Source organism: Maylandia zebra, linkage group LG23 (genome assembly GCF_041146795.1).
Source record: "Maylandia zebra isolate NMK-2024a linkage group LG23, Mzebra_GT3a, whole genome shotgun sequence".
Classification (NCBI taxonomy): domain Eukaryota; kingdom Metazoa; phylum Chordata; class Actinopteri; order Cichliformes; family Cichlidae; genus Maylandia; species Maylandia zebra.
Window position 1 is genome coordinate 12,912,032 of NC_135188.1, and position 21,409 is coordinate 12,933,440.

General features: G+C 38.9%; 3 protein-coding genes across 3 annotated transcripts; 1 reads left to right on the forward strand and 2 right to left on the reverse strand.

Annotated features, from left to right (window-relative positions):
• Positions 1-3,382: 3,382 nt before the first annotated feature.
• On the reverse strand, positions 3,383-8,808 carry LOC101486610 (hydroxysteroid 11-beta-dehydrogenase 1-like protein). Its single transcript, XM_004552779.4, has 6 exons — positions 8,640-8,808; positions 5,361-5,491; positions 4,956-5,159; positions 4,780-4,873; positions 4,203-4,368; positions 3,383-4,121 (listed from the first exon to the last, which is right to left on the reverse strand). The coding sequence occupies exons 1-6, from the start codon at positions 8,719-8,721 to the stop codon at positions 3,938-3,940; spliced, it is 861 nt and encodes a 286-aa protein (XP_004552836.2). The 5' UTR covers positions 8,722-8,808; the 3' UTR covers positions 3,383-3,937.
• Positions 8,809-12,978: 4,170 nt separating this feature from the next.
• LOC101486317 (hydroxysteroid 11-beta-dehydrogenase 1-like protein) lies at positions 12,979-18,497 on the reverse strand. Its single transcript, XM_004552778.4, has 6 exons — positions 18,333-18,497; positions 16,033-16,163; positions 15,687-15,890; positions 15,516-15,609; positions 13,745-13,910; positions 12,979-13,656 (listed from the first exon to the last, which is right to left on the reverse strand). Exons 1-6 carry the CDS (start codon positions 18,415-18,417, stop codon positions 13,473-13,475), a joined length of 864 nt encoding a protein of 287 aa, XP_004552835.1. The 5' UTR covers positions 18,418-18,497; the 3' UTR covers positions 12,979-13,472.
• A 257-nt stretch (positions 18,498-18,754) lies between these two features.
• Positions 18,755-21,392, forward strand: micos13 (mitochondrial contact site and cristae organizing system subunit 13). The gene is made up of 4 exons (XM_004552782.3): positions 18,755-18,929; positions 19,319-19,475; positions 20,563-20,620; positions 20,872-21,392. The coding sequence occupies exons 1-4, from the start codon at positions 18,901-18,903 to the stop codon at positions 20,967-20,969; spliced, it is 342 nt and encodes a 113-aa protein (XP_004552839.1). The 5' UTR covers positions 18,755-18,900; the 3' UTR covers positions 20,970-21,392.
• The last annotated feature ends 17 nt before the right edge of the window (positions 21,393-21,409 follow it).

Genomic DNA, 21,409 nt, shown 5'->3' on the forward strand with positions numbered 1-21,409 from the left:
CCAGTACTGAAAAGACACAGGTGTCAACCATTGTGCTGCTCTGAATGGACCTGTGGGAAAGAGGTCAGGGGTCACAGGGCCACCTCAGCCACCTCGCACACACCCACAGTTTATATTCACACTGGCGCTCCCTTTCATAGGTTCTCATCTCGTTGCCCTGTCCTCCCCCGTCTCACTTGCTCACGTTCTCCTTTTGTTATCATAGCTGAATGTTTTGTGAAAACTTTTCAGAGGTCACGAACGAGCTCGGTGTTCAGGAAGATTAACGTTCTTTTAAACCAAATCATCTCACACAGCTAAAAAAAAAAAAAAGAATGCATGGAATATATAAAATCTAACACTTACATGAAAGAAAAAATGAGAATATTTATGGTGTTTGTTTTGCAGTACCATGCTGGTACCTGCAATTCACGCAAGCGGCTCAGAATTCACATAAATTTCAGACTTGACCTTACACTCACACTCTACAGCTTTAAAGCTGTTTATATTTCTGAGATAACTTATAGAAGAAAAAGGAACTCTTTCAGTTTCACACTGGCATTGTAATGAAAATGAACCATTGCTTTAATAACCCATTGCTTTTCTGGATCTCAGATTTTGAAGCATGTTATTTGCATTGTCTAATAATTTGTTTGTTGTTGCTGTTGTTGTCATTAACAAGCCCCATCTTAGTAATGGACAAATCAAATACTAGACTCTCAGAAGGACCTCACAGTAGACCATATTTATTAGAAATTTCAACATCCAATGACGGGATTTAGACGAGAGGAAGCCAAGCAGGCAGCTACTAGCTACTACTGCTGCTGCATTCCTGTCATAGTACATAGTATACATAGTATAGATCTGTGTGTTACCTTTGACCCTGCATAGATATTAACAGTACCTTATCATGAGACACCTATTTCCCATTCTCAGCATTTGGTCAATTATTTTCACTGCAGCAGTGACCGTGATTAATGTCAAGCACGAAGGCAACATACACAAGCCAGCACACATGCACAGCATGCCAAGGCCACATTTTCTGTTGAGTTCGACGAAATGATGGATGGAGCGGGACAGAATTTGTGGAGTAGTACCTTTGTGCTCAAAGAAGCAGGACAAGAAAGAGTTATAAACTGGGACTGGTGCATCAGATTATTTTCATGGATAGGTGACTATTTATGGTGTGAAACATGACATGTCTGCTGCATCAGCAAACTTTGTGTGCAAATGTAAAACTGAGGACACACTATATGATATGTGCAAAAAGGTAATAGACTTATTTTCCATTTAATTGATTTTACTACTGTAGCACACCTAAGGTCTGTCTGTAGATACAGAGATTAAATCATGCTGAATCACCGAGAAAAAGCTGGATTCAAACTGCACTACAGGCCTCAGTAAGTAGCAGTCTGATTGGCTGATCAGTCGACTACCTTCCAACTTTTATGTGCAGTCAGTAAAGCAGAGAGGATCTACTTTATTCCCGGCCTTGGCTGTTTGCGGTCACAATGAAAATGTTTGATCTTTATTTACAGCTTTGACTAGGAAAAAAAACCCTTGATGATAGAAGAAATATATCTGTAGCATTTGCAGAGGTGGATAATAATGGAAAGAAACATAAATAAAATAGTGGATGTTTTAAAGATTTAGTATTTACTTTATCTTCTGTGTGTATTCTGCTGTCACTGTTGTGGGAGGATGCTCCTCAGCATGTCAGAGCCATGCACAGCGCAGATAGAGATGCTGGAGAAGGGTGAAAGGATTTATTACCCGGCATTAGGAGCACTAATCTGTTGCAGGTGTTTCAGGCTGTTCTCCCAGGCAATGCCTACTCCCCTCTCCAGGAGGCCCCACCATTGTGCGTGCATGTGTGACAGAAGAGAAGACAGAAGGAGGGAAAGGAACGGAAAGATTTTTCTCTTTCCGTGCTGTCTGCAGGGAGATTATATTATATATATCCTCTCCAATCACCAGCAGTGTCGAGATAAAGACAAAGAGAACATGTATTCTTCTTGTCATCAGTCATATCAGTCACAGAAAACTGCAGAGTGCAAGTGAACTGTGAAAACTCCTTTATTATATATCAAGGACGTCGTATTCTTCTTAGAGAATTTCGTGTAAATATATTCAAAAGGAACAGTTTGTTTCTCAACTTTTCAAACTACTTTTAGTGAGTCTTTTTTGTGACAAGGACAGCTCACTCCTGGTATACAGTAGAAAACTGCTTTGACAGCAGGGGACAACTTCTAGGTTGTGTTACAATAGAGAAAGACCACCAGGATGGATTGAACCAACAGCTTCACAGGAAGCCTGTGGTGCCTTTGGGGATGATGAACAAAGGCACAAAGGAAGCCACTGAGAAAGTCCCGCTCTATAGGAAGTCTGCACCTACTGTGGCCAGCTTTGGGAAGATGAAACTAAATGAAATGGAAAAGAAAGGAGAAGGAGGACAATCCAGGGTTTGGAACACAGAGGGTCACTATTGATATGTTGATGGGAGCTTAAAAATCTCAAAATTCAAATTCAACACAAGTCTATTAAAGATAAAATCTTTGACATTGATTTGTTTCATTGCCATCAAATAATTGTTGCTCTGATTTTTAGGCTTTTTTTTTCTTAACTGTTAATGTGCTTGAAGCTAAGACACTTCAACGGTTTGGCACTACTGCCCTCACGTGGACATTCAAAGTACTGATCAGGTTTGTGTAAACCTTTTTGTTACCTTTAAGATGAAGTAGAACAAATATTGCACTTCTTTAATGCAAAATGGTGTTATCTTTGCGTTTATGTGTGTGTGTGTGTGTGTGTGTGTGTGTGTGTGTGTGTGTGTGTGTGTATTTTGGGCTTAGATCCATTCCTTCACTTCACATATCCACTCAGCTATATTACTGTAGGGTTTTAGGATTCAGCAGGGAAAACAAAGACTTAAGATTATTTATATTGTTTGTTGTCACTTGCTTTTGTCCTTTTGTCCTATCAAATAAAAAATGTAGAGTTATTTAAAAAAACAAACAACATTGAATTAATAAGAAGCGCTTCCGCTCCCTTAAGGCCAAAACAGAGAGAATGAGGAGGAGCTTCTTCCCCCAGGCTATTTTGGCCCTGAATCAGGTGTAGGGCTGGACTCTCACACACACATCGCATCACCACACGCACTCTGGTTTTTCTTTTTGCACACTTCTTATAATTTATCATTTCTTTTTTAAAATAATTTCCTACATGAACTGCTATTTGCACATTTTTACTGTAAATTTCTAAGTTAAAATCTGTAAATTCTTACTGTCATTTAATGGTCGAGCATTGCACAGCAATAAGCATTTCACCTCATGTCATACTGTGTATGGTTTGTGTGTGTGACAAATAAAAGTTGAATTTGAATTTAAAGTATGAGAGGAAAGAATATGTTTATTGCTTTTCATCTTTTATTAGTGAATAGCAGAAATGTGAAACTCTAATATACCATTCATGGCTGAAAATCATGAAAGGAAAGTGTGTGAGAGAGACAGAGATAGTCTTATTTGTAGTAAATCAGGTGCCTTCTTTCTGAATTTTCACTTAGTGGTGCAGTAACGGTTGGACAGCGGTGGCTGTGCTATGCAGATAGGAGCTAATCTCTTTGAGGGAGACGAAAATGAAACAATTTCAAGCCGTAAGCTTTTTTCCCCGTAGACATTTCATAACTGGACAGCTCTCAAAAGCAAGGTGAGAAAAGTGGAAACTGGAAAAGTCAAAGATTATGCCATAAAACTGGGTGTATTAAAATATGAAGGCTAAGATTCAGAGGAATGAAAGTGACATACACCGGCTACAGACGAGCTGTCCATGGTATAATCCTGCCCAGTGTGTACATCAACATTTAAAAAAAATCAATGGCAAAGCTGTAAGCCAACATCCAAGCCAAATTTCTGTGTTTTTAATTAAAGAGGTGTAGAACTGTGCTTTAGATAAATGTTCTTCATGGGTTGTAGTTGTAGGAACGCTGGACCACATAGTCTGTAAAAGAAGGAATCCAATCTTTGGTGAGAGTCCAAATGTATGTGAACCAGGGGTAGAAAAGCTCTGGCTGTCTCGTAGCTCCCGTGATGATGATGTTCAGGGCGGCCTCTGTGGCGGGGTAGGCTGGCATGTTAACCTTTCCCCTAGGACACAAAAAATTCTTGCAATTAACTCATGTAAACAGCACAAATGATTTGACTGCAAATCTTTTTATGCATACTAACTTGACTTTGCTCATAGCTGTTTCGGTGTCAATGAGCCCCAGTGTGCACACAGAGATGGACACATTGCTCTTCTTCATAGCCAACTCATGACGAAGAGACCCAAAGAACCCATTCAAGGCACTTTTTGTTGAGACGTATGGAGCTGTTAAGGGACTGGGCATTTTACCTGTGAAGCATCAACAGCTGTTAGGAATTTTCTGGAGTTTTCAAACTTAACATGTCTCGACTTTCCTCTGCTAATCGATTCTTGGAGCTGCTTTTGGTTGCTCCATTATGCGGTTCGATAACCAAGGAGTCACCACAGCGGGTCGCTCCGCATGCTTGACTAGGCAGCTTTTTCTTTCTTTACACTGGATCCCCTCAGGGAATGTGTCAGGAAAACTGGATGGTCCACTACAGGACATTAGGCAAAAACACATATGATGGGTAAGGTGATAAATATCACTAATGTGGCTAAATTAATTAAAACTTGAAATTTTGATTTTCTCCGAATTATTGCATGGTCTTTACTTTACGATGTAAAGTGGCTTAAGGTGACTGTTTTTGTGCTTTGGTTGAACTATAAAAACAAACCTACCTGCAAGTGAGGAAACAATCACCAGCGATCCTTTATTTTTCTCAAGGGAGGGCAAAGCTTTCCAGGCCATCTGAATATAGCTGAAGAAATTGATCTTTGTACACAAACAAACATTCATGACTGAGGGCATTCCTTTCATTTTATGTTTCTGATAGAGCATCAAAACGCTCCGTTACCTTCATCAGCCACTTGGCATGTTCTACGTCTCCATCCCACATGGCGACACGGGTCGAGCCGATGTGATTGAGAACCAGGTAATCCAAACCTCCCAGCTTCTTCAAGGCAAAATCTACCACTCGATCAAGGTCAGACTCATTGGACATGTCTGCTGCTATATAAAAAGCCTCCTGGGCTCCCAAACTCAGACACTTTTCTACTACCTGTTAGTCACAATCAATAAGAATGGCATGAGTCATATAGCTAAAACTGCTACTCCAAAGAACTAAAGAATATCCTCATGTACCTCATACTGCCTTCTGAGCTGCTTGATTTCTAAAATATCATCCCTGACATGACTTACATAAACACTAGAACTAAATGACAGCATCTTAGTAGATTTTGAGTAGTTTGTATTGACTGACCTTCTGCAGTGTGTCCTTGCTTCTTGCTGTAATAACAATCTTGGCTCCAAAGCGGGCATAATGATATGCCATTTGTTCGCCGATGCCTTTACTGGACCCAGTCACCAATACCTTGGCACCTCTGAGAGATTCTGTGGCAAAGATTAAATATACTATACTAATGGCATGTCATTATACTAATACACAAACATGGTAAAGGTGTAAGTGAAGCATTTAATAGGAATAATGCAGATGTGTTCAACGACCTGGAAACAATCCTTGCTGTTAATTGTCACTTTATAAATAAAATATAATACAAGCCAAAACTGTGTCCTCATATGCTCTTGGTGTTATGGTCTGTTTTGACTTTTTGCAACCATCCAAATAAAAAGATTGCACTTTGTTATTTTTGCCCGCCCAAGTATTGCATTTGGAACCCCTACACCACACAACCTGAAACTTTCAGGTTGAAGGACATTTGGAAAAGTTTCGGCCTTGACAGTAATGTATGAGGTGGTTAAAAAGTCATATACTGTGCTTAATCAATAATCTGCCTTTTCAGGGACTTCTCTTTGTCCAAGAAACACTGTTTTGTTTTTGAAGTGATTCTGAGATCTTATCTTATCTTTTAATGTCATTGACATCCAGTTTTTTAAGTGTTCACCCCTCATGCTTGATAATAGTTAAAGTCTTGTTTCCACACATTAACAAAAAGGAGAAATATACAGAACTGAAGTTTGGGAATATCAGATATCAGTATATCTGCAAATGTCTACTGTTAGGATGCCTGGGTCGTTGACCCAGGGTGTTTGAGTTTATGTTATTATTTATACTTTCTAGTTTTTGGTTTCTTTGAGTTCCGTCTTATGGCTTATGTCTCCCCTATCACCTGCATCCCCTTGTCTAGTTCGCGTCTGTGTATCCTAAGTTCCTATATCCCCGTGTTCAGTCAGTGTTTGTGTCTGCCCTGTTCCCACGTCTCTGTTCCCTTTGTAGTGCCTGCATATGAGTCTGTGTCTTTGTTCAGTCTGTGTTATGTGTTTCCTGTTTTACTTTGAAAGTCCATGTCTGATGTTAATGTGTCTGGTTTTGCTTCCTCTTGTCTCGTTAGGCCTGATTTGCCCCAGCTGTTTCCCTCCTGTTACCCATTCCCTGATTGCTCCCTCTGTGTATTTAAGCCCAGTGTTTCTCTGTGTCTGTGTCGCAATCTACTGTTTTCCTAGCTGTGTGTTCTGTCATTTCTCTAGTTTAAGTTTGTTTTGAGTTTTTTCAGTTATGTTATATTTTGAGTATTAAATTAAAGCCTTTTTTGAGTTCACGTCTGTCTCCGGAGTCTGCACCTTGGGTCCTATTCCTGCCTGCACACAGCCTTAACCTAACATCTACAGATGGAAACAAATTAAATGCTATTGTCCATTTGTGAAACATGCTTATTTAAAATGCCAGAGTGATATACAAGGTGTGGTAGGTTGTAAACCGGCTGGATGCAAAGCGTTGTAATTGTTGAATGGAGCACATGTCATGTGCAAGGGCATAACCAACAGTTCATTGACACAAATCAGATTAATTCAAATTCATTGCCTGTAAAAATCGAGGTGCAAATCTCATAAACACATATTCTATTCATATAGAAAACAGAAAACATATCAAATGTTTAAAGTGAGAGAACATACTATTTAAATAACATTGATCTTGCAGGGCGAGTGAGGAATTATTATTATTATTTTGATATATATTGGGTGGCTGTAGCTCAGGTGGTAGAGCAGGTCATCTACTGATCGGAAGGTTGGTGGTTCGATTCCCGGCTTCCCCTAGTCTGCATGCCAAATATCCTTGGGCAAGATACTAACCCGAAATTGCTCTCCGATGCATTCATCGGAGTGTGAATGTCAGTTGTGCTTGTGCGAATGGGTGTGAATGCACAAGTTGTGTAAAGCGCTTTGAGTGCTCAGAAGAGTGGAAAAGCGCTATATAAGAACTTTACCATTTACCATATATAAATATAACCGTTACAATCAAACAGAATCAGAATGCAATGCTGCAGAGACACCTGATCTCTTGCATGTAGAAACTTTTCCATACTCCTGGAATCTTTTGATGACGTTATATAATGTCAGTGATAGGATATTTCAAGTTTTTGCTATTTTACGTTTTCCTCCAGCTTTTTCTTTTTGTACCACTTACTCTTCTAGTCTTTCGTTGCCCCTGCCCCAACATTTTTGAGACATGTGGCTTCCATCAAGTTCAAGATGAGCTAATATTATTCTTAAAATGGTGAATTTTCCCGGCTTTTGTAAGTTCTCCATGTTCTATTGTGAATAAAATACGGGTTTTGAGAGTTGCAAATCATTCCACTCAGATTTCATTTGCACTTTAAAGTCGTTAAATTGCTTACTGTTTTCATAAAATATCCTAAAAACAATAAACCTTTACTATCCTTGTTAAAGAGATATGTTTGGTCCATGCAAATCAGAAAATTATATTATATGAGTTTATTTATTATGTGTAATGACTTTACATGTTTCATTCGGATGAGCTTAAGTTTCACAGTCCTGACTGTATGGCAAACATTTGATACGGAAAATGCAAACTATAATATCTGGGAGTAGGTGACGAGGAGAATACAGGAATATATAATTCACAAATTCATTCACTTGGCTTGCTTTTGCTGTGTGTTTGGATCATTACTCATCTGTAATGGGAACTTCTGTGCCATCAGTTTTGCAGCATTTAACTGAATCTGACAAGTGGTAGCAGAATTCCTCCTGCTATTTCTATCAGCAGTCTTAGATTCATGTTATTTCCTGTGAACCATTTGAATGCAAGTTCAACAGTTGAACGTCACTTCAGACCTGTTATCTGCTTAATTGATGCACACGTCAACGTACAGATGTTTATTAGAGATTACTTTTAAGCCTCAATCAAAATCAAAAGCAAGGTCATGAGTTAAAAGATAACTACTTCAGTTTTGGAAGGCACTGCACGTTTTTATTGTCCGCACAACTGTTTCAATCAGTCAAACATTAACTACAGAGTGCAATGATCTTTTACCTCGTATGAATCTTTTAACTTTAACGTCTAACCTAAGTAAATGTCATATGCAGACTCCTTTAAAATGCTTTCATACACTGTTTTCACGCCATTCATTCCATAAACAACACCCCAGCCTGTTGCAACCTGTAGCTCTAATAGCACCGTCTTTTATCAGCAGAACTGCTCTTTAGGTCATTGAACCAAAGTTTACAGATAAATATAGATTAATACTTGCACTCAGTAACAATAAACATAATCGTACTTTACCTGCATCAAAATTGCTGGTCCATCTGATGGCCAGGAAAGCAACAAATATACAACTTAAAATAATCTTTATGAAAGCTTCCATTTTTAACAGCTGGCTGCTAGTTGTTTTGAAGTGTTGGGCTTTAGACAGTTCACGTTTGAGGACACAAACTGCCTTTTATGCAACCGCATCCCATTCACACTCCTCCTGTCACTCTGTAAGGAGGCGTGTTTTCAAAAGTGGTGAACTTCAATAAGGCCCGCCCTCAAATGCAAAGAGAAAGTGCTTTTTTATCAACACATTTCCTTACAGTAGCTTTAACTTTTTATTTAATAAACTGCACAGTGTTTGATTTAATTAGCAATAAATAAATCCAAAAAGATAAGACATCAAATGCCAGTTTTAGTCTGTCATGTTTAGCATCTACATGGATGTTAAAAAAAAAATCACCCACAATAATTATTTATCTGAGCTGAGCACTAAATCAGACAAAAAGCCTGAGAAATCAGACAGAAACTCTGTGTACAGCCCAGTTGGATGATAGATGATAACAAATGAGACTGGTTTTTGAGTTTTCCAGTTGGGGTGGACAAGGCTAAGCATCTGGCTTTCAAATGAATTCAAACTCAGTCTTGGTCTTTGATTTTGGTTTAATAATCTAGTGTGGAAAATTGCTGCCACACTGCACCCTCGGCCTGAGCTTCGAGGATTCTGACAATTAGTGTTGATTCGTTTAAACTAACATAATCATCCTGCTGTAAACAGGTTTCTGTCAGGCAGAGTAAATCAATTTGTTGATCAATTATTAGTTAACATACTAACAGGGACTCAGAAGGAATGAGAACTAGCTTTACAGGTATACATAGTTACTCAACAGTCACCACAGATATGATGAGTCCCAGGGACGTCACTAGGTTTTAAGGACAGGGGGGGCTTAGCCCCCAAGAGATGCACACGATATGAACGAACGTAGTGAATGAGCACAAAATTTCACAAACAGAAAACAAGACTGAGAAATTGTTTTCCTACTTTTTTGGACAGATTAAACATCCTAGGCCACCAATAGATCTATTGTTTTATTTCAGTCTGTTTTATAATACAGTACAACAAGAAAACAGAAGAAATGTGTTTGCTGCATCAATAACAAGAAAAAAACTGAAAATAAAAAAATACATCATTTTTATGGCTGCAATCACCAGTTACTTGGTGGGTGGAAGCATCAAAGAATGACGTCTATTTAAGTGACGTCTATTTAAGTGCTATTTATGACACTATGTTTGCACTGAAGCACCGCAGCAATTTCCTAATGTTGTAAACCTGCTCAACATTTGGCAATAAACCCCTTTCTGATTCTGATTCTGATTCTGATTAAGAGTGGCAAATCGGTCAATCACTCTGTTGTGACTCAGATGCTTTTTCATGTCTTTTTCAATAGACATGACTGCAAGACCGTGAAGTCTTTTCTGACCCATTGTTTGACGCAGCCAGGAGTGCAGCCGACGCAGTGCAGCCGACGCAGTGCACTAAAGGACCTTTCGCACGAGCAGCTGCTGACAGGCACTGTTAGGGCAACTTGGATGGTTGCCTTCAGAGAGGGAAACATGTCTGAATCGAGGAGGTTGTACACAGACAACATATTTTTGGGTGGACATCCAGCCTCTGTTTTCCGGGTAAGAAAGTTTCTGGCCACCAGAACCTCCTCTTTTTTCAGGTCAAGTCTATAGTGCTTTGCAAGTTCATTCAAGTGTGGTTCACTCAAGAAGTTCTCAGATTTAGGACTGCATGCCTGGATGCCTTTTAGCAGCCCTGCGTCTACACTGCAAAATCTTTGATCAAGCTCGCCAACCATCCGATCCACACAAGGGAAAAGTAACTCTCTTTTCAATGTGTCTGAGTTGTTCAATTCAGTGCGTGAACCCACAGTTGCCTCCAGGACAAAATCCTCCATTTTCCTCTGCTTGTGCCTTGTCTTGGCACCTGGTTCAGGGATACTGTGGGTGTTACACAGGGCCTTGGTTTTCTCATACAGCTCTGTAGCAAATGCATCTGAGTGTTTGCCCTTAAGTGTCTCACACACAGCTTGTTTGCAGATAAAAGCTTCTGCCAGGTCTAAAGTCTCTTTCTGCAGGAATTTGTGGAGTCCTTCGGTTACAGACAGAAACATCAGTAGTGCATAGACTGCTGAGAACTTGTAGAGCTTTGCTCTGAGACCAACAGCTATGGGGGATCCAATTGCAAAAAAAAATTGAATAAATAAAATAAATAAATAAATAAACACCAAATTATTTAGGGGGGCTTAAGAATATTTTAGGGAGGCTTAAGCACCCCTAAAATAGGCCTAACGACGCCACTGATGAGTCCTCCATACTGTCACTAGATGGTGCTGAGGTCTCAATATTAAAGCAGCTCTAACCCTCATATTCTCCTCAAATATTACTATCATAGGCAATGGTTCACATACAATTGTGAACCAACATCAGTGAAATAGTCAGAACATGGAAATGTTCTTGTCCAGCAGTCAAGTGTTTTGTCTGCATTACTGTACACATGATGTGCAGAGAGTGTGTGCATGCTCCTTGCAGATATATCTCTTGCATTGTGCACAGGTCTTCCTAATCTTTGAATCACTCCTGGTGGGACAAACCTGGCACCTGCCTGTGGTTTGTACCACTGGAAAATTTGGGCTGAGACTTTTCTTTCTGTTACTTTGCTTTCTGTTAAGTCTCCTTTTCTTTGGTTTTGCATTTCTAATTATTTCTCCCGAGTCCACATGCTGGCTTTCTTTATGAGCTTGGCTCTCTGCTTCAGGAGAGCTGTGGTCACTTTACTCATAAGGAGGAATCTCCATAAAGGTATCAGTCTCCTGCTTCAGTCCAACCTGCTCGCCCTCATGACTTCTACAAAGTTCCTCCTGTTACTCTTTAATCTGTGGAGGCTCTGGGCCATCCTGGTCCAGACTGGAGTTCCTCTCCTGCTGGTCTGTGAGAACCTTCTCCTCGTAAACATGCTGCTGTTAGAGGTCTGAAAAGACAAATACAGAATAAAATGGCAGAAAACAAACATTTGAGGAATATATACTGTTCTGAACCATTAGCAGGTGGCTCACATTTACCAGTGAAATTTAACGTGCACATATGTGACCAATTATTTGGGCGCTGATGCAGATGATGGTTTAGTCATAAACCATCATCTGCCAGTACTGACATCATTACTCCAGTGCAGTCACCTTCTTGCCTGCCTTCTGTGAGCTAATCAGCCTTTTAAATCTCGGTGCTCTTTTGACTTTCTGCCTTTTACACTCTCATTGTGCAACCACTGAACCTAGCCATGTGGGAAGGCACAAGCCCATTACTGCCACCTAATGGACTGGAGTGTGGAGAGAAGAATTGCAGGGGGAAAAAATCAAAAACTATATTCTTTCCATCAATTTTATAATTTGAAGATACTGATATAACAGATTGCAAATTTTCTGTGTTTCCTTCCTTGTGCTGGTAAGCTACGGTGAAACTTTAGTTTTGGTCAATTTCTTTCAACCAGTCTCTGGATCTTTTGAATATGAATATTTTACATTAAAGTTGATCTATAAGTCTTGTACTACTATTCCTTGTGATATTCTTTTTGATTTTTCCTTTCAACTTGTGCTGCAGACTTGGATCAACAGACCACATAACAAGTATCATTAATCATTATTTTAAATAATATGGTTTATTTGAAGAGTTTCAGTCAGGTTTCAGAGCTTCAAATAGTTTTCTTCCTATTCAAAAGGGAGTTTTTCCTTCCCACTGTCACCAAGTGCTTTGTCAAAGGGGGTCATATGATTGTTTTATGTATTATTGTAGGGTCTACCTTACAATATAAAGTGCCTTATTGACTGTTGTTGTGATTTGGCGCAGTATAAATGACCTAGGTTTCGTTGTGCCTGTGGCTGTCAGTCAAAGCAGACAATTGCAATAGTAGGCTAACCTTTTTGTAGCTCCATAATTAAACACTAATAGTGGCATTGGGGTTAGCACATACAAGAAAAAATCTAAATTTAAAGTTATTAGGTCTTCATACCTTCAAGGTGCAGAACAAATATTTCACTGGCAAAAAAAACATTTTTTTCCATTTGCTTTTATGTGCATTATCATACCTCACGTTATTTCATTCTTGACTTTGTTTGCTTTGGGCTTCTCTATTGTGTCACCCAAGTAGCTTCCTGACTGCTCTTCTCCACTAAGCTGTACTGACCTGGAATATGCTAAACTGCATTTTATGGTAAAAAGATATTTCTGTCAGACTATGGATGACTTATGTGGTCTGTTATTATGATCTACCTTTCCTTCCTTTCATTAACCACAATTAACACCAACAAACATGTCAGGAGGAAGCTGGTTTATTTTTTTGTGTTCATTATCAGCAGCAACAGCAGCAACACGAAATGTATTCATTTATTTCATAACCAAATCTCATGTGAGGTATTGTGTCTGTGTGTGGGAGGGCTGAATGGAGGGGTGAGGTTGTCTTATCAGTAGTAAATCAGACTTTTTTCTTCTGAGTTTTCAAGTACTAGTGCAATAATGTTTGGACAGCAGTGGCTGTACTATTGACACAGACACTAATGTCTAAAATGTTAAAATAGTAGCCTAAAAAGTAAAATCCCAAGTCCTGAGCTTTTCTATCTGTATACATTTTATTACTGGACTGTTCTCAAAGAAATGATGAGAAAAGTGGAAACTGAAATGTCAGAAATGTTCCCGCAAAACTGGGTGCATCAAAATGTCAAAGAGCTAGGCCAAAATCCAAATTAAATGTTGATATTTATAATTAGGAACATGTATAATTGTGCTTCAGTTGTGCTGAATAAATGCTCTTCATGGGATGTAGTTGTAGGAGTTCTGGGTCATATAATCTGTGAGAGAAGGAAACCAGTCTTTGGTGATAACTATAAAGTATGTGAACCAAGGGTAGAAAAGCTCTGGCTGCCTTGTAGATCCCGTAATGATGATGTTCAATGCAGCATCTGTGGCGGGGTAGGCTGGTACATCAGTGACGCCCCTAGGATAGAGAAAATTCTTACACTTAATTCAAAAATATCTCAAAATACACAATGTCAAATATTTCTGCATACATATATTTGACTAACCGGACTTTCTCCATAGCTGAGTCGGTATCAATGAGACCGAGTGTGCAGACAGAGATGGACACGTTGCTCTTCTTCATAGCCAGCTCATGACGAAGAGACCCAAAGAACCCGTTCAAGGCAAATTTGGTTGAGGAATATGGCGCCACGAAAGGAGAAGTTATTTTACCTGTGAAGCATCAACAACTGTTAGAGTAGGAGAAGCGTCTTCAGTAGCTTTCTTGGAGCTTTCAAACACTGTCAGAACTGGTTACGACGGGGAGTCAAAGTCCATTTTAAACGCATTAGAGAACTGCTCTTTTGCTCAAGCCTGTGTTTAATATTGCTCTTGTAATCGTCTGTTATTGTATATGATTCACAAATTTCTATTCATTTGTCTGTACTGAATGTCAGTTGTTTGGTGTAACTTCTGTTTCCCCTTTGGCCATTTCAAATCTCTGAGCTCTGGAAGTCCAACTTTTCATCTTTTGGTCTAGTTTAGCTGTTCTCAAACTGTGTTAAGGGGCTCTGCTGAGGGGCCCAGCGCCACTGCAGAAGGGAAGGTGGGCAGGTAATGAGCAGGAAAAAATAACCAACTTGATGCAGGTAAAATACTTTTCTTAGAGTTTGCTGATTCTAATATACTGACCTTTAGTTCACTTTTCAACTTTGGTCACTTTTATTCTAACAAAGCTTCTTTCAACTGCTCCCTGAATCACAAACCACAATGGATGGTTTTGGAAACTGTACTTCTTAAAGTACTTTTATTGCACCATGTTCATTCACTCATGAGCTGCTGTAACATGAATCAAATGGCTGAATTGCCACCTCAACATCCAGTCAAGTTCTGTAGAGTCTTGCTAATGACCTACTAATTTTATTCAGGTGTGTTGCAGCAGGGACACATTTAAAAGTTTCAGGACAACAGCCCTCGAGGACTGGAGTTTGACAACTGTGCTCTAGGGGAATACCCAGGCATTCCCATGGTACCCAATAGATCTAATTTCTCCTGTCATACTTGTGTGTGCCCTGAGGCCTCCTGCCAGTCTGACATGCCAGGAGAGGTCTACTTAAGAGTTCTACTTAAAGCACATTGTAAATGACTGAGGTCCTCACCCTATCTCTAAGAGTGAGCCCAGACACCCTGTGAAGGATACTTTTTTCAGCCACTTGTATCTGCAAATCTTATTCTTTTGGTCACTACCGCCAGCCCATATAAATAAACGAGCATAACAAGGTAGACTGACCAGGAAATCGACAGCTTTGCTTCTGCGGTCAGCTTTGTGGTCACTTTCATGCTTCATATTCCTCAACTTCCTACCAAAACTTAGGCTCCTTCCCCATTAAAGATGTCCCCACGTCCCTTACAGCAAAAAAGCCAACACCTAGACTATCAGTACTTGTGACTTTGACTGGCGCCCAATCCAGAAAACACTTTCCCTCTACAGATTCTCCTGCAGATAGTTGACCCATGGTACAATAGACCTTTTGGGCTTGTTTTAGTTGAGCTCCACAAGAATTTATGGCCCAGCCACCTGGTGCACACAATCAAGCTCCAGAGTGGCTTATTAACTCTTGTCATCATAATACATTAAGTTAATCTTAATTACTGTATTACTGTACTTATTTATCAGTTGCAGTAGAAAGTGCCTTTAAAAAATGTCAGTTTAATTGTATCTGGTGGGTGAAAGTATTAGGAGGTATATATGTGTACACACAATTTGTATTTGATAGTTTGTCATCATCTGCATAAAAAAGTATAAAGTATAAAAATGCTGAAGAAAAATAAACCTACCTAAGAGCGATGAGACAACAACCAGCGATCCTTTATTTTGCTCAAGGGAGGGCAAAGCTTTCCAGGCCATCTGAATATAGCTGAAGAAATTGACCTTCACAAAGAAACATTCATGAATCAGCATAGTCTCTCCATTTCCTGTTTTGAATGACCATCAAAATACTCAGTTACCTTCATCAGCCATTTGGTGTGATCCACATCTCCCTTCCACATGCTGAAGGGGCTAGGCCCAATGTGATTGAGGACCAGGTAATCCAAACCTCCCAGCTTCTCCAGAGCATAATCCACCACTTTGTCAGGGTCAGCCTCATTCGCCATGTCTGCTGCTATATAAAAAGCTTTCTGGGCTCCTAAACTCAGACATTTTTCTACTACCTAAAGGCCAAAATTATTAAAAATGCACATGGTTAGTTAATTGAGAGAACTACAGAATGTGTCTATTCATAACTGTCACAAACCAACACAAGTAAATGGCAATTTATGAGCAGAATTTCAACAGTTTATTACGTAAACTGACCTGCTGTAAGACTTTCTCCCTCCTTGCTGTGATAACAATTTTGGCTCCAAAGCGGGCATAATGATACGCCATTTGTTCACCAATACCTGTACTGGCCCCAGTCACCAGTACCCTAGCCCCTTTGAGAGAATCTGAAACAAAGGTTTACCGTATTCAACACGGAATGGAATTGTTTTAATACATGAAAGGTTAATAGAAACAACAAAAATATGTTATTTCTATTAGTCAACAATAAATAGAGTAAATGACCACAGTAACTATGGCATACATTATTAATGTGTCTATGCATGCAGAAAAAGTTTTTAAGTGAACTTGATGACAATGAAATAGTTTCCCATATGGAAAAGATATATATAAATCTTATAAAGTTTGTATCTGTCTTGTGTGAAACTTGTATGAAAAGCATACAAGAGTGAAAACAGATATAAGATCCCTTGAAGAATTATATAATGAAACTTGTATGTTTTGGATACTTACTAAAACAATATATGAAAGTAATGAGAAAGTGGCCACTTTCATGAGTAAATCATATAAGTTTTTACTATTTCTTTTCCATATGGGTTAGTTTATCTAGAATCATTCTTTAGGCAGATATAAACCCTAAAAAGATAAGATAAGCTTAGCCCTCCATATATTGCTTCAGGTCAAAGGGCATTTGAAACTTTTCCATCTTGAGAAATTGCAAAATGCATACTCTTCATTTGGACTAGTAAAATGCTTGGATATTAGAGCTGGGCGATATGAGATTTTTTCATATCACGATATGTTTTTTTCATTTCAGGCGATAACGATATCTATCACGATATAAGCCAAATAACTATATTTGTAAGATTTAAATGTGCCGTTGCTCACAAGTAAAATGTGAAATAATCAGCAGCTTGTTTTTATTTAAATATTTATTTCCCATAATAAGTTCAACAGGGTAGATGTACTTAAGGAACATGAGACTTTTTCAGATAAATAAAGGCAAATATTGCAAACTACACAAAAGGCAGCCGCTAAAGCGTTTAAGTTTCAAAAGAGAACAAACGAAACAGACTACTAAATTGTCAATTCCACTTAGAAACAAAATATTAATTCTAAAAATAAATCTTAGTTTGTTTTACAGAAGAACAGACAAAACTGACTAACTTTTGTCAATATCAAATAAACTGAGAACTAAAAGGAAATTCTCAATCTCTCCTTGTTGTATAGCTTAGCTTTTCAAACAGTTTTAACAGTTACTTTAGTCTGACAAAAGCCGAATGATGAATTAGCGCTTCCAGTCAGAGACTGAGGCTACGTCCACACGTACACGGGTATTTTTGAAAACGGAGATTTTCCGTTTTCGTTTTAAAAAATAATCCCGTCCACACATAAAGGCAGAAATGAAGGAAAACGCTGCTATGAACATGCCAAAGCAGCAGGTGGCGCTAGATTCCTAACCGTGCAGAAATGTTGGCCAATCAGAAGTCTAGAAGCCTCGGTGGGAAAAAGTAAACAAAGCTGCGGCATAGAAGCAGAACAGAGTCGTATGTGTGGACGGACAGTAACTGTGTGTATATGTAAGCATTTAAACACTGCAGAGAGTAGAATTAACAGTATTGTAGAAATTCATTTCACCGAAACAATAACGTGGCGCACAGTGTGACGCATGCACCAGTTTATTGTATTTCCAGACTTGCTTTCGGCACAATTTACAGTGCACGCTACTCTGTTTTTTGTCAGACTTGAAATAGCCGAAATACCTTCACACTACGGAACTTCTATGGCTCTTCCGTTCGACAATCTCTCCGGCGTTGGAACCATTATCTGTTTTCTCTTCGGTCACGCTCGGTTGATTTTTCTAGTCGGCACACTCATTTCCTCCATTACCCGCTGGCTGCTTCCCAAACAAACACACGTGCGGCTTGGCACTTGTGCTGTACGTAACAAGTCACGCGACGTGACGCTGCGGCTGTGATTGGTTCGGCTCTGCGCTACTTAGTTTGGATTGGCTGACCTTTTTTTTATTTTTTATTTTTTTTATTTTAAGAGGACAAGAGCGGCGAGGTCTATCGCGATAGCTTAATTTCTCTATCGACTCTGTTCTGCTTCTATGCCGCAGCTTTGTTTACTTTTTCCCACCGAGGCTTCTAGACTTCTGATTGGCCAACATTTCTATCGCGATACATATCGTTATCGTTCTATCGCCCAGCTCTACTGTAGGTCCAACACCACCTAACACATTATTGTCTGCTGGACAAACCTGCATGCCTGCTGCAAGTTTGCAACTAAAAACAAACAAGTACTTTCTCACAATGACAAAGAACAGAGTTTACCAGCATCAAATCTGGGTGAAGTCCATTTGGCAGCCAGGAAAGCAACACATATACTAGCTAAAAGAATTTTTGTGACAGCGCCCATTATGGCAGTTTGGTAGCAACTGATCGGAAATGCTAAGCTTTAGAAGTTTCTGCCAACTTTCACAATCCCAGTTTGAGAAAACTAAGCCCCTCCTTCCACTTTGTAAGGGGCGGGGGTTGGTCAGATAGGTCTGCCCTCTTTCATGGACACAAATCATTTTTTTGTTATTTTAATACTTTTAAAAAAATCTATCTATTTTTTTTTATTTATCGAAGCGCCAAAATCTTTAATTTATTTGCCTATACATTTATAGTATATTGTTACTATTGCTACAAAAAAAAATCAAGGCTGACGAATCTGCGCCTCTGAAATTACATCCGCCCTTACTTTTGAAATAGCAACTTTATTTACACAACGCTGGTGCACACGGATCATCAAGCAGGGTTGTCCTTCAGTACAGCTAACCAGCTAGCCTGATCTACGGCTCATTGTCGGAGTTCTCGTAATAACAGCTTCTTAAAGGAGAATAGACCGCGCTGAACGATGGCGACGAGGATTTGGCCTGTTATGAAGTTAGTATTTTTATTTCAACTCCCGCGGTTCCCTATACTATTACTGCTCTAAATGCTCTTATTGGTAATTAAGCTAACTTAGGCTAAGCTAGCTGTCAGTCATACCAGGTCATTTTCAGTTGATTTCGTTTTAGCTCCAAGTTTAAGACTTAAAATATGCTTTTCTTTATGGAGTTAAACTTGGGCTGATATATTAACTCTCTGAAATAACGTGAGCTTATGTGGGCGATTGTAAATTTCCCAACTATTAACTGCTAACTTGGCATCAAAGAATAATTTGTTGTTTACTTTGATAACAACGACGTGTGTCTGTAGTTTCAGTTTGCCCTGTTGGGAAATTGTGGTATTTCAGATTAATTGCATTACTGCATCTGTTCTTTCATTTCCAGACTGGCCACCAAGGTGACCATTGCAGGAGGAGCTGTCTATGTTGCCTATGACTCTGGTCTCTTGGGGAACAGTGAACAGGGCTCAGAGGCTCTGCGTAAGGCCAAAGCAGTAATCCCACCTGCCATGGAGGAATGGATGAAGTACTTTGGTGTGGAGGTAGAAGATGCACGTTATAAACAACTAGGTCTTCCTGGATCAGTGCCACTAGGCCTAATACAACAGAAAGTAAAATGGTTTTATAAAGTCGTTGCATTAAATGGATCAGTGCTGCAGACAGCAAATTTGATGACTTGTACCATAAATGTGTAGAAATTTCTTTTTGCTTTCTAGCCTTTCTCTTATGAGATCAGAAACGCTCTAATGCATACATAGTTACAGATTAGAGATCATCAGGTTGAAAATATAGTCAATAGCAATTCTTCAGATTCTCCTGTGCATTAAGTCTGGTAACTGAGACTTACCAGATTTAGGACTGAGACTTTATTAAAGTAAATATCTTTTCCAGCATTGCTGACCAAAGTGCTTAAAGTGCTCATGCTCTTTTAATACTACTGGACTGGCTGTTTCTTCCCACACACACTCACACCGCTCCTTTAGCTTCAACACTGCTGTTGCTTTATGTCTGTATTATTTAATCTTTTCAAATGTTTCAGATATCATAGTTGTAGCTTTGTAAGATCCGCCCATGTTTTTGACTGGTCGACTGCTGCCAACATCTATTTGAATACACTCCTAGCTAGATTGTTAAACTCTGGCTTGGCTTAGTCGATAAACACCTTTGTAATTCTGCTTATCTTGGTTCTCAGTGTTATTTTAATTGAAGTCAGATAATGGAAAGATATCCAGGGAATGCTGAAATTGCTTCATAGTACAGGTCCTAGTTCTGCTGACAAACCAGTTCAGGTGATTTATTCACAAACTCCAACAAGCAAGTTTTCACTTGAAACAGTGTATAAATGCGTCTGCTCTTCATGATTTTACTTTAAAACTTGATTTGTTTATTTATTCATTTATTTTTTTTTATTACTGTTTTGCACTGGACAGAATAGTAGTCGTATTGTCCAATTATAATAAACACTTTTCAAAATTTATTTACTTATTTAAACTTTTTATCTTTTTCTAAATCAGACCTAAGATAAATTAGACCTTACAAGGAGTGTTTTCACCTATACTAATAGAAAGTCTGTATACCAGCTCCAATATGTTGTTAACAGAAAATAATGCACCCTATCCCTCTTGTCAGGCTCAGCTTCCAACCATACCTAAGATTGAGTTCTCTCCTGTTGACGCGTGGAATTCTGGTAAGAATTCAATTATTTGTTCCTTTTTTTAAAAAAGCAAGGGTAAAATTTTGCTGTGGTCACAAGTTTGGCACAGACTTTCTTTTGTGTATTTCACTTGTTACATGTAGTAATAGTTTTAAAATTGTTTGGAGGCAGTAGTCTGTTTTAAAATAATTTTGGCATTGGTATTACTTTTGGTCTAGATCCTATATTGACCCTGATTTTTCACTATCTAAAACCTAAACTTCTCTTTTTTTCTTTTGTTGCAGGCGTACAGTGGACGATTTCAAATCTTTCTGAGGCCCCGACAAAAGCCACTGAATACACAAGTCAGGGGCTGCAGTACTTGAAGGACCTCACAAAGTGAACATGAACTCTCTGGACAGCCTCACATTATCAGTCCTTTTGACTTTTGCACTTCAGAATGACATTACTTCTTCAAATGTTGAACCCTGCCATAAGAATGATGCAACACACAACATCAAAGAAAACTGCTAGATTAAAAGATTAAAAGCAAGGAGGCTACTCTGCTGAATGGGTACTGTGGTTTTCTAACTGATAGTGGCCTTTGATGGGAGATGTACATAATGGGAAGGAAATTTTATTTTTAAGAAGGCAATCTTTCATTTTGTGTATACCTCAAAATTGTGTATACCAAATAGTTGCTATCGGCACTGTCCAGCAGAGAGTGTTATTCTGCCCTCACCTTGCCCAAAAAATGTTAAGAATATCTGTGTGTGTATATATATGCAATTTCACTATTTGTGAGCAATATATCAATCTTCAAACATCTTGTCTCATCTTTAG